Raw genomic sequence first — 13,518 nt, forward strand, 5'->3', positions numbered from 1 at the left:
CAAGTTCAGATGTATCTAAGACTGGTGGCCAGGTGGTACTTAAATTCCAAAACAACTCAAGATTTGAATGCCTTGCGGGGAGAGGAACATGACCGAGCAGATAGAAAATAGCCATTTTTTGACATGAGGTGGCAGCTGAGTGTACAGAGACCCTTGGCTGGTGGTTTGATTGTATCATATTACGGTTATTATCCTAGTGCGTGCCAATGATGTGGTGGTCCTTTCCTGCCTAGACTTTTATAGGAAATTAATGTAAACGTTAGTCATAGTCCCAGAAACCATAGCTGATGTCTCCTGGTACTTTTTTGTTGTTGTTCAGTCATTAAGTCATGTCCGACTCTTCGTGACCCCATGGACCATAGCACGCCAGGCCTTCCTGTCCTGTGCTCTCTCCCGGAGTGTGCTCAAGTTCATATTCATTGCATCGATAATGCTATCTAGCCATCTCATCCTCTGCTGTCCCCTTCTCCTTTTGCCTTCAATCTTTCCCAGCATCAGGGTCTTTTCCAGTGACTTTTCTCTTCGCATTAGGTGGCCAAAATATTTGAGCTTCAGTTTCAGTATCTGTCCTTCCAAGGAGCACTCAGGGTTGATTTTCTTTAGGATTGACTGATTTGATCTCCTTGCAGTCCAGGGGACTCATAAGAATCTTCTCCAGCACCACAGTTCGAAAGCATCAATTCTTCAGTGCTCAGCCTTCCTTATAGTCCAGCTCTCACAGCCATACGTTACTACTGGGAAAACCATAGCTTTGATTAGACAGACCTTTGTCAGCAAGGTGATGTCTCTGCTTCTTACTATGCTGTCTAGGTGTGCCATAGCTTTCCTCCCAAAGAGCAAGCGTCTTTTAATTTCATGGCTACAGTCACCATCTGTGGTGATCTTGGAGCCCAAGAAAGTAAAATCTGTCACTGCTTCCATTTCTTCCCCTTCTGTATGCCAGGAAGTGATGGGGCCAGATGCCATGTACTTAGGCCAGGACTATTCTGAAACTGTAGCAACACGTGTGCCGCTGTGCCTATGGTGACTGATTTTGTCCTGTGCAGAAGGTTAGACTGCATGGGGTTAAATACCCACTGAGCCATCCAGACCACTGGAGAAAGGGAGTCTTAGGCAAAGTCAGCCCAAACTGCCTCACCAGGTTGCAATTTTTTTTTTAATCGCACACTGTCCAAGGGCTAGTAGGAATACATTGTTGCATGCAAAAAGAAAAGCTTGGAACAAATTATACCTACTTGATCACCTACATCAAGCATTTCTCCTGAAGGTACATACGTATATATAAAAATACCCATACAGCATTGGCCACAGTGTTGGTTCCAGGGGTTTTGGGGAGGGGGTTGGGCACCCCCCCCAAGTGTGCCCACATTTTCCTGTTACCTGCCCAGTTGTTGCCTCTCTCTCTGGGCTTAATCCACACCACCGCCCAGAAAGAGAGGGAGAGAGGAGACAAGGTGTTCAGAGATTACTGCCCCCTTTCCGTATCCCTCTTCCTGATCACTCACTCTGACAGAACAGGTGATCAGGCAGCAACAATAAGGAGGGACAGCAGGCTCCAGAGCTTGGCAGCAGGCCCCATGCTGGCCACTCAGCAGTTCCCTGCCAACGCCATCCCACCTTGTATATGCCAACTGCTCTATCTAAAGAATTTGTTGGATGAATAGGCCCCTAAGAGCATAAGAATTGCCTTGGTTGATCAGACCCTCTCATGTGCAGAGATGCTGTAGCTGCATCCTGTACTGAGTATGGGGCTGGACTAGATGGCCTCTAGGATCCCTTCCAACTCTAAGATTCTATGCCATACTCTTTGTTTCCATCAGGAGCCAGCCATATCCTGCTGGGAGCTCATAAGGAAGATATCAATGTGATGGCCTCTCCTTGTTGATATTCCAAAGCAACTGGTATTGAGAGGTGGTACACTACCTCTGGACAGGGAGATTTTATTTAGCTATCATGGCTAAATAAACATTGACCAATCAAATTTGGCTCATCCTTTTAAACAGCCATCAAAGCTCACTAACCAGGATCTCAACCCATCACCACACCACCACAAACCTACAAATGAATGATTTGCAGTGGGTATGTTGGGGTTCCATATGGAGAACTATTAGGTATGACCAGTTCCCTGTGTGAAAGAATCAACATATGGTTATATCTAAAAGCTGCCAACATATGGCTTTGCTGTATGAATCCATTTTATCATTTTTTTTCTATGTAGTTCAATAAAAAGTATTAGCAAGTGGGATATTGCAATGACAATGCTCCTGTTCAACATTCCCATCAGCTGGCCATGCCCTCCTCTATAATATTCTATTCCATTCTCGGTCTCCTCAAGTTTTGTTTTTGCCCCATAGTCACCATTCTATGAGCATGCTCAGTCCCCATTGAGCTTTGCGGGGGAGGGGGTCCTCCTAGGTTTGTTTTTTTCTTCACCAGATTTTTTGTACTTTCGTAAATTGCAGGTTCCCACAACCTTCCTTCATGTGAACGGGTGGTGCTATTTTGACTACATAACCATCGGCACTGAGGCCTAAACATCAGAATTAGAGGGAATGCTACAACTTGAGCCAATTTATCCCAACCAAGACTGAGTGTCTTAGTTCCGTTCCTATTCCCTATACTTTTTTAGATGATCAAAACTTCACATCTATGGGTTATACTGTAAGGGGAAAGGTAGAAGCAAAAGTAGAGGCTAACTTGTGGCCTGTTAGAAAAATACTATGAATTCCTAGCATTCTTTTCTTTAACAGCATGTTTACTTTTAATCACCATATTATTTAGGATTAACACAAGTAATTGCTTCAAGCTCATTTAAGTTTGAATTTAGTGAAAGCAAATGATATCCTGCAGATTGGAGGAAACTCCCCCCTCCCCCCCACACACACACACAAAGAAATGCATTCATTTGCAAGAAGCAATAGCAGAAGTCATTAGAAGTATTGACTACTCTTCCCACTACACCCTCCTTAGCGGCATAGTGAGCGCACTGCATTTTAAGGAAACACCATTTCCACTTAAATATTTTGTATATAATAACAGAGTATGATCTGATCTAGACTGATCAAGAACTGAACAGGAACAAACACAAAGGTGTGTTTTAAGGATTACTGTTATATAACTATTGCTATATAAGAATCATTAACTCTTCCTCTCAATATTTCATTACTAAGGAATCATCAGCCCAAACACCTTGGTGAAATGCCACTGCTAGTGAATCAAGAGTAACAGTTCAATCCTATGCATGTCTACTCAGAAGTAAGTCTCACTGAGTTCAATGGGGCTTACTCCTAGGTGAGTATAGGACTGCAATCTGAAACTCCCATCCTGACCATGTTTATGTGGAGACAAGCCCTCTCAGTGCTAATAAGTTCAGTAGAACTGCTCTACACTAAGGGAGCAATCCTGTCTAGATAGGCAACTGCCCATCCAAAGCAGGGCAGGAGAAGCACGGAGGGGAGCGTCCCTGCCCTGCTTTTTCAGTTAGACAGCTGATTGCAGCTGTCTAGCTGCAGGAGGACAGAGCGGGGAAGGAGGCTGCTGTACGACACATTGGATGTGTCGTACAGGCAGTTACGCCCTCCCCACCTGGAACGCCCCCAGCCACGCCCCTTTCCGGCCGCTCCACGCGCCTCTTGCAAGCATGGAGGACGGGGCTGCTTGGGCTCCAAGGTCAGTTCCCAGAAAACAGGATATCCTATGGCCATCTAGCCGCTATCTAGCGGACATAGGATTGCTCCCTAAGTGAATCAAGGCTAAGACATTACTATGGGAAGCAATCTGAAATTCTATATGTTCTCCTGCTACCCCAAATCAAGATGAACCATATTAAATGAAATTAGGTAAATATTTCTTTATTAAATGATTAATTCCATAAATAAATTCTCTTAATTCATTGAATATAAAATTAAATCATTTACAACTTATTCCAGTATTAGGGATTTTTTTTCCTCTGAAACAAAAAGCTACATTTTGATAAATAAAATATTCAGCTTTAAAAAACAACCGATTTCTGTTTGTGGGTATGAAATATATAGCTGGTACCTATAGCTGCCATAGATGAGAACTCCAAAAGTGCCCACCTTAGGAAGGAATGTAACCTCCAACATGAATTTGGAATAACAACTGTGTGGTATTATGCTGACCAGTAGGGAACGGAAGGTTTTCATAGCTGGAACAGACGGACAAACGTATAAACAGATCAGTTACAAACAGAAATCAGTAATCATGAAAGTGCTCCAAAATGAAGCAATAAGATTGCTCCAGTATTATGAAGCTTTAAGTATGCTCAAACTGTTGCATTAGTATCCAGTTGCGCAGTGCATTCTTGTGTCTCATTGTTGCCCTCCAACGGGCAAAGGCGCCACTTCCTTAAGAGTTCATTTCTCCACTGTTACTTCAGGAAAAAAAAAAAGTTTTGTTTTTTTTTAAAGCCTCCTGCTCAAGCCTGAACACATCACAACTTAGTCCTTAAATTTGTGGATGTCATTGAATAGCCGATAATTAGGGTAAGCCTCATTTGCATGGGGGCAGTTATAGTTGCATCTGCAAGACTGGATCATCATCACATTCTTAGTGAAGGTCTCTCCATCATCACAGCGGAACCGGATCTTGACTGTTCTGGTTTGCTGAGGGGTGCAGCATCTGTTGTCCACACATGAGCCACAATACTTGGGCCGGTACTTCTTCACACTGGAGCATCCTGCATAAGTGAACTTGACTGGATCTTGGGACTTTTTAGTCTTGGTGCATTTCTTTCCCTTCTGGAAGGAAGAGATTAACAGCATGGTTAGCCAGAACTCTAACTAAAAGGCACCCTCCACACTGAGTGACCTGGAAATCATAGTGTGATGGTAAGAGGCTGTATTTACCTTTAAGGAGTCATAACTGGGCTGCCCACATGGCCTCACTTCACATATCCTGGTCTCTTTGACTAGTCTGCAGTCAGGATTATCGTTGGTGACCCGGGTGGAGACACCAGTCCCACAGGTCTTTGAGCACTCGGACCATGAGGTTGTTTGCACAATGCACTTTGAATTCTCAAATGAGTGACTGCGAGGCTCAGAGTCAAAGACTAAAAAGGAGAGCAGGGGGAAAAGAGAACAGTATAAATTTTTCAGATTTATGAGCTTCGTTTCACTTCTCATTAGCATGCATAGTAAAACACTGTAGACATCAACAGATAATCCCCATGCTATAGAAGTTTCAGCAACAATCCCCCTCCCTGGCACAGGATAACATAACCCTGATATTCTTAACTCACCGGGTAACATTTTCAGTCCTCCTTTTACAATGGCTATTAGCTCATTGTTTCTGGTTAATTCCCCTTCGGAAGCATCCAGGCTGAATTCTTTGCCAAAGAAACCTTCCAGTTCCTCTAGGGTATCTTTGGACTCATCGCAGACCCATTCCTCACAGCACTGTCCAGGCACTTTCACTAATCTTGGGTTAGGACAGCCCAAGTTAGGAAGGGAGAGTTCTTGTGGGCAGAGAGGGATACAGCCAACAGCTCCATCTATGCATGTGCACTGGTGCTTGCAGTTGGGCTGAAAACTCTCTCCATTCTGGTAAATTTTGGAGTTGTATTCACAGGGTCTCCCTTCTGACTGTGCTGTAAAGGTTAGAAAAGAGACAAAGTTATAAATCGGGATCAATCCACTGAAGTAGGGTGGGTCCCCCCCCCCCCGCTCTGTTAAATTCAATTTATGGTAAAAAGTTCCCTACAATCCCCTAGAGCTCTAGGCTAGAACAATAAGTTAGTCAGGAATCACTTTTCCTTATGTGCTGTTAGTGCAGCCCAGACATAGTGAATTGCATTCCAGACTGCTGAAGTCATATGCCCTTCTGCCAATCTACCAACAACAAAGCATAACCATACATGGACTGAAAATTACTAAACTTCACCACTACAAGGACCGGTTGGTATTTCTCTCTCTCTCTCTCTCTCTATAAATGCTTTAAAGGAGCCAAGCCTCAGATTTCTTACCTCTGCAGATCCCCTTTAGAGCTGTGGAACTGGCGCCGAAATTGCATTCCAGCCCCTTGGTGTGATCACAAGGCTGTGTCTTGCTGCAGTCCTCATTGAGCTGTTTAGCGCAGACTTTACAGCATCCACAACCGTCCAGAACCAGACCAACTCCTGGGGCACACCTGGGGACCTCCAGAGGGCATTGGCACACAGCTGGACAAGAAGAAAGTACCTGGGAAAAGGGACGGATGAAAATGTTGAGATACATCAGCTACACTAGGCGAGACAGGAAACAAACACAGATCCAGACTAAAAACTGCAGACACTTCACCTTTGCTCATTGCCAGTTTAGAGCTTAAGGCTACAGTCCCATCCATACTTGCCTCTGTGCAAGTCCCTTCGAACTCAGTGAGGCTTATTCCGAGCCGACATGTACACAATTGCAGTGCAAGGTCCTCATACCTCTATCTACACACATGCAAATCTCTCTCACACACCCCTCCCCCCAAAAGGCTGTCGGTCTTTTAAGTTTTCCAGCCTTAAACATACTCCAAGAGAACGAGCCACGCTATAAAACCTTATAAACACTCTCGTAGCAAACGAGAGAGGAAAAGAAGCCGCAGCAAGTTAAAAAAAAAAATAAAATCCACTCCTACCCTGTTCACTAGCTGAAGGAAGGCGAGAGCCAAGAGGAAACAGCTGGTCGTCTGAGAGTTCATCTTTGTTTTGTGCTGAGAAGGCTCTGTGGTCCTTTTTCTCCTCCTTCAACGCGAACCGGCGAAAAACGAACTGGGGCGCAAGAGAGTGCCGAAACAGCTCCCCTGCCTCGAAACTTGGGTTCGCCAGGCGAAGCGACGCGGCCCTGGCGGTGGCTTCTCTCTTCTTAAAGAGAGGCGAGTCCTGGAGGAGTTGCAAAGCCTCGTGGCTCGCCTTGCTTCTTTTCTGAGAAGGGCAACGAGAAGAGCCCGGCTGCCTTCTGCGGCCCGCGTTGCGTTTCTCGGGGATCCCTTTGCCGTCTGAGAGGCGCAGAGCGGGAGCTGCCTTATATATGCTGCGCCGCCGCCGCGTGCTGCAGCTGCACTGACGTTGAGCGTTCCCGAATTCTAAAGCATCAGGAATTCTAAAGCATCTCAGGAATGTTTCCTTGGCGCGGTTTGCATCCAAGCTCCTCCCTGTCTAAGCTGCACTTTTTTTTTTTTGTCTCCCAGCAAGAAAACAGTTTCTCCCTCCCCTCCCTTTCTCAAAATTTTAAATAATCGCAGACACATATATAGTGCCGGCGCACACGCTTCTTGTAGAAAATGATTTTAAATTGCATTTCTCTCCCCCACTCTTCCACCCACCTTCACAAGAAACTTTCTCCACTTTCAGCCTGGGAAACAAGTGCGTTAGACAGATTGTCCCGGTGTGTTTGCTAAATAGCTTATATGCTATTTGAAGATTAGAGGGAAGGCTCTCAGGCAGGGGGGAGGGGGTAGAGACCGGAGGGAGGAGAGGGAACAGCCATACCAATCTGTAAGACATTCGGGTCTGATGCAGTGCTGCAATGAAAGGGTGTATCCCCAAATAATACCCAGATGGCGTAGTTTAAACTTTTTTATGAATGGGGCATGTGCAAAAGAAACTACTCCTCGTTGTCTGGAGAAGTTCCAGGAGAGAGAGGAGAAGGGGCGCGCGAAATCCTCTTGTCCCCTTAAGTTTGGGGGTTATGGAAAAACGTTACCTTAGGTCACACGGTCACCTTGATCGTGGAAGTTCAGTTCCCACTACTCGAAGTCAGTTTTCTTCTCCTGCAGCTACGATTAACTTCTCCGGATCCCCCTATCCCCCCGACATCCCCTCTGCATTTTGATGGCTCAAAGAGTAGATCTCATGACTACTGTACAATATACCTGTCCCCCAAATGTTTTCTCTCTTTGCCTCCCTGCCCAGGTATTTTCCTCTCTACATACTTGTCCTAGGGAAGGGGTTCAGCTCTTCTGATCTCTCTACCTTTTAAGTCGATAATCTTTACACTTTGAATGTAGTGCAAGGATGAAGAGAGGGCTGAAAATAAACCATTTAAAAGGAGTCCCATTTCTTCTATTCTTGACTCTTGATCTGTCTTGAAGCAGGGTGGAGGGTGGGGTTGCATTTGGAGAATCTGCTTCAATGAATGCAAAATTGAAAGTTGTTCCTATGGAACAGTGAACTTTCAGTGACCTTCAGTCCAGCATGGAATGATAAGCAAGTAAAATAAACAGCACCTAAACTGTATTTCCAGTTTAGGAATATTCAAAGGCAATGCTTTTTACCATGATACAGAGTTGTTTGTGTCTGTCTGTCTGTCTGTCTGTCTATCTATCTATCTATCTATCTGTCTATCATCTATCTATCTATCTATCTATCTATCTGTCTGTCTATAGACGATAGATAGCTAGATGGCTACATCACACCTTATACACTTATTTCGGAATACTTTTATATATTGTATTATGTTTAAAATATGTAAAAATCCAGAGGTTCTTTACTGGTGTCATAATCAAGCAGAAGGCAAACACTTTGATGAGGGTGAGAACAATTTTTTAGGCCCATAAGTAAGCAAAAAGCAACAGTACGCCTTCAGAACACCCCTTTCGCTGCACAGTCAATTGTTTATCAGGGGATTTAGTATTTACCTCTACAATTAAGTCTCTTTAATAACATTTTTTCACTCTTTTGAGGGGTTTTTTTTTGGCGGGGGGGGGGGTATTCCTAGCTTCTGTTGTGGCCTCTTATGATTTGACTTCATGCCTGTAAGTATTTCCAGATGGTGATTCAGACCCCAGACGTAATAATATTTCCATATTTGGTAGAGCAGTAGCCCTGCATTTTCTACATTTTTCTACTCTGTTATCCAACCACAAAGCATTCTTGACAGCTTCAGATGTTGTTAAATATAGACTTCACTTTTGTTCCCAGGGCAGGAAATTCTTTGGAATTCCTGGTGGGGTGTATTTTCCCCCCTTCTTCACGCAATCTGCCTATTATGGTTTAGGAGGAATGGCACTGGAGGAAACAATTGTGGCTTGCTGATCTGTTAGTGAAAAATAATAACACACTCCCTTCTTAAGAGAAATATTCTAGCTACCCAGCAAAGTTTGTTCAAGGGGGCTTCCATTTATTTTGAGTAAGTTATGAATACCTTATTTGCTGCTTATTTTCAACAACTGAAACATGCAAGAGCAGCTCAGAAGCAGAAAACATTTGCCAAAAACTCATAGCAGACTAATGGGGGGGGGGAGGAGATGTGATGGGGAAAGCAATGTGATCGACCTGGCTGTCTACCATTGCCATACGGTTTGTGTCTTACATGTGCTACACTCACAGAGGGTGGCCATTTAGGGGAGGGGAGCTAACCCCTCGCCAGCCCTACTGCTGCTTTGGAAAAGGAGAAACCCAGACGGTTCGTCGCCTGCTCCTTCCCACTGCTGAAAGGGGTAAACACAGAGAGAGAGAGAGAGACATTTCATAGGGTCTGTGAACGTGTTTCAGGGTAAGTATTGCTCTCGGGTCCTAATTGGGGACGGCGGGTGGGGAGAGGTGTGAGTGTGAGTCTAATAGACATTGTGGCAATGTGTTTTTTTGTGTGTGTTTTTTAACGAATAATATTCAGCTTTGTTGAATCCTGCAGGAGTTATAGAAATGCCAGGAATAGGGTTGTTGTTGTTTTCCTTTTAGGGGAAAGAGGTTGGGTGTCTCTGCAGCCAGGGAGGTAGGGCCATTATAATAGGGCCAATGTCCTCCACTGGGGGAGGTTTGAAGCGCCAGTCTGCACGCTTGTACAGTGGAGTTTCCACAGACATATAGGTTTTGTCTTATTTCTCAAACATGGGTATATTTTGTAGCTGGCTCCAGAACCTCTTTCCCCCCTCCCCACCAGGAATAGACATGGGGCTGATGGATATAAATCCATCTTTTGTGGATTCTTTTGGAGGAAATCCTTTCTCCATCAATTCCTAACCCCCACCACCACCACCATAAGGCAACATGAGAAAACCATCTGTCAATCCGCAGTGTTGCCAAAAAGGAGTTCAGCCCAGTCTGAAATAATTGCATTTCCTACAAAGCTTCTCGCCACCGCCACCACTTCCCCAGCGTGAATGTTCACCAAAAAGGAAGAAGCTGTTCCGCCCTCCCTCCCCCCAGAGTTCCACGCTGGTTGCCGAGGCTGCGTGGGGCAGGACTCTCGCGCGGCTCTTTGGCTCGTAATCCCAGCATTTGTAGCTAGAGGCCGCTTCCCTCCCAAGAGGCCTGGTCGTTGCTTGCGACGGTCGGCCCCGACCTCCTTTGCATCTCCGCCCCGTCCGCCCGCCCCCGCGCGCGCTTGCCTTCCTCGTCTGGCCTTTCTCCGAGGAATCGAGGAAGGCGTGTGGACTGAGGAGGCTGAGAGGAGACTTGCTGTTGCCAAAGTGATTTCCGGCTTCAGCTAAACAAACTGGAGAGGTTTCCAGCCCCGGTCCATATTTGGTGAAAGTCTTGAGGGCCTCGTCATCCGTCCACCCCCTTAGTCTCCCCCTTAGGATGACGACAGTGCTGCTATTGCTGCAGGACAGGCGTAGCTGGATCGAGCTCCATTTGGCAAGGAGAGCTCGTCGTGGGGTCCTTGAATTGCATACCAGAGATCCGGGTCACTTGGGAATCTCCAGGCACGTTTTCTCATCCTTTCCTGGAGCAGTGGGGACAGGGACGGTTTTCCTCCCCCCCCCCCCGCTGTGGCAGGAAGATCCCCTTCCCAGCCAGCTGATCTCTAGCTTTGAGCGTCCAAAGGAATTGCATCTAGACTGCCTCACGTTTGTCACTCAAGCTGGGTTAGGGAGTAGGAAAAGCTTGGGCCTGCTGAGTCCTTCCTGCTTGTTGGGGAGAAAGATCAGATGGACCACAGCAGGCATGAAGTATCCTCAGCTGGATATGGGTGTCAATATTGTACAGAAAATGGCAATTTGGAGGGTGGAGTTTTTATTTGAGAGCATTGTGCAGAATGTTGTCCTTGGCTATGGGTGCTCCCAGACGGAAGGGATCCTGGCACTAACCATCAGGACAGTGTGGTGTAGTAGTTAGAGTGCTGGGCTGGGACTCGAGAGATCCTGGTTCTAGGCCCTACATGGGCCATGAAGGTCTCTTGGAAGACTTTGGTCCAGTCACTGACTCTCAGCCTAACCTACCTCACAGGGTTGCTATGAGGATACAATGGAGAGCAGGACTATGTAAGCCACCTTGGGTTCCTTGCAAGAGGAAAAAAGGTGGGATAGAAATGTAATAAATAAAATACATTGTGCAGCTATTCCGACTTTTCCTTCTGAACGGATTTTCCGCAGTAGGGAAAAAGATGGAAGAACCAGTCAGGAAACATGAGAGGGCTACAAGTAAAGGACATTGACATCTGGACCCCTGGTAAAATTCTGTGAATGAGGCAAGGTGGTGGCGCGATAAAAGCCTCATCTGGAAGCACCCTATAGAGAAAGGAAATGCAAAATTTGATTGTAACGACTGACCAGGAGTTGCATGGGAGCATCGCTATTTGGATGTCAAGGAGTGTGCCGTTTGAGAAGTGCACCCAAGGAGTTCTCACCATATCGCAGAGAAAACGAATGCTTGATTCTTCAATCGTACACAACTGTGCACAATCCAAGAGATGGCCCCTGAATTCTCTGTGACACTGCAAGAAGTCTTGCAGTGTCACAGAGAATTCAGGGGCCAACTCTTGGATTGTGCACCAGTACACCAGTACTGCGCCAAAAGACCAGTACTTGGGGCAGCACAATGTCTTGATCTGTTCTGTCAGCCCATCTGTAGAGCAGTGGTTCCCAAGCAGTTTACAGAAGATTGGGTTGAGCCTCCATTTGTTTATCCTAGTTCTTCTATTGTTTAAGATGTCTAGAGGCCTGTATGCACACACTGCCAGGAGCACCAATATTTGCCAGGTTGGCATTCCACCCTCAGGTTTTCCTTAGAACTTTAGGCAGTTCTTTGATCCACAGTTACACAACCTCAAACAGACACATAAGGGAATGGGGGCAAAAGAAGAGAACAAAAGGAAAGACAAGATAACATGGATAAACATCATTTCACCCATATTTCCACAAATTTCTCTCCCTAAGAGAGCTCACAATTTCCTTCCTACTCTCCGCTTCTAAGTTTGTCCCCTGGCAGATACTGCTCAGTTGTAATAAATGTCATCTCAAATGGATACATGGCAAACAGTCGTAATGGAACCCTATAAAGTCAGGTGGATGACATGTCATTTAAAGTCCTGGGTTGTAAAATGGGCTGAATTTTAAGGAGTTAAATCAGGTGGCTACATACACTGCTTTTGAATTCAGGTTTCCTTGTGAACATTGTCCAGTTGTTGTCTTTTTCCCAAGTTGTACCTTAGATAATGGATCTGCTTCTCTAGACACATATCAAAAGGGAAACGTTAGGACATTAGGACAGCAAATATATTTTTCTTCAAGATTATTGTTATGTGTTTAAGGGGGTTGTTGTTACCCTGTATTTGTGACAGAGAGAAAGAGCTTCAAAAAATAATAGATTGCTTCTAGTTGTTTCTAAATTAAAACTTCAAGGTTCTTCCTCTGCTAAGACCCAGATCTGAGAACATATTGAACACAATGCAGTCAGTTTGATTTCATTTTGATCTGAATATCTTAGGGCATGTCTACACCTTCAAAGGGCTGGATGTACCTGGTCAGCCCTGGTTAGCACTTGGATGGGAGACCGCCTGGGAATCAGGCTTCCTGCATTGAGCAGGGAGTTGGACTTGATGGTCTTGTAAGCCCCTTCCAACCCTATGATTCTATTAATTTATCACACATTCATGATTGGCCACTCACAGAAGGTTATGGGTCCATTACATGATGTCATAATCCTCCAATGATTTTTCCCGCCATTTCCCCCTGCCTATCTCGTGTTATCCCCAAATGGGAAAAAATGCAGCATTTTTTCAGCCCATGCAACAAAGGCACTATGACCTCCTGTGTATTTCTCCCATAGTGCAAAGAAACTGCTGTGTGTGTGTGTGTGTGTGTGTGTGTGCAGCTGTGGGCAGTTATTTTGGTTTGTTGGGGGTGAGGTCATAATGACAATGGCAGTGATGTCAGGGTGGTGGGTGTGTATACTGAGCTGCCGGCTTGCTGCCGTGCTGGCTTGCCATGCTGTGATTAAATGCAATGCACTGACTTTTGTTCCCGACTTCGGCTGCTTACTCCACAACACAGAATGGCCAGCATGCCAGCATTACAGCAGTTTGCAGGAAAGCCGGTGCCTGCAGGGGCAGGGTTTGGGCAGTTTGGTGGAGGTTGCTGCCAAACCCCATTGCTTGTCAATCACAACCAAACCACCAGTAATCTGCAAGGGGAGGGAAAGAGGCAGGAACCAGGGAAGAAATTTCACAATGCCCCCAGTGCATGTAATGGCTTTTCACAGAAAAGTAGTCTTGCCATGAAAAGGTAAGGAATGGAATATAAGATAGAAATAACTGTGTAAAGAAGCCCGATCTAATCCCATGATGAAACTGGATGGAGAAAGGTATTGAT

General features: G+C 45.5%; 2 protein-coding genes across 3 annotated transcripts in view; one reads left to right on the top strand and one right to left on the bottom strand.

The window, feature by feature from the left end:
* Positions 1 to 13,518, top strand: part of ZNHIT6 (zinc finger HIT-type containing 6) — a 211,618-nt gene that overhangs the window by 69,472 nt on the left and 128,628 nt on the right. The gene's annotated exons all lie outside the window — the stretch shown is intronic.
* On the bottom strand, positions 2,746 to 6,983 carry CCN1 (cellular communication network factor 1). The gene is made up of 5 exons (XM_084852037.1): positions 6,622 to 6,983; positions 5,984 to 6,197; positions 5,261 to 5,608; positions 4,869 to 5,071; positions 2,746 to 4,760 (listed from the first exon to the last, which is right to left on the bottom strand). The coding sequence occupies exons 1-5, from the start codon at positions 6,682 to 6,684 to the stop codon at positions 4,461 to 4,463; spliced, it is 1,128 nt and encodes a 375-aa protein (XP_084708163.1). The 5' UTR covers positions 6,685 to 6,983; the 3' UTR covers positions 2,746 to 4,460.

This window comes from Heloderma suspectum, chromosome 4, assembly GCF_057233095.1.
Source record: "Heloderma suspectum isolate Gila_16-S chromosome 4, 16-S_ref, whole genome shotgun sequence".
Classification (NCBI taxonomy): domain Eukaryota; kingdom Metazoa; phylum Chordata; class Lepidosauria; order Squamata; family Helodermatidae; genus Heloderma; species Heloderma suspectum.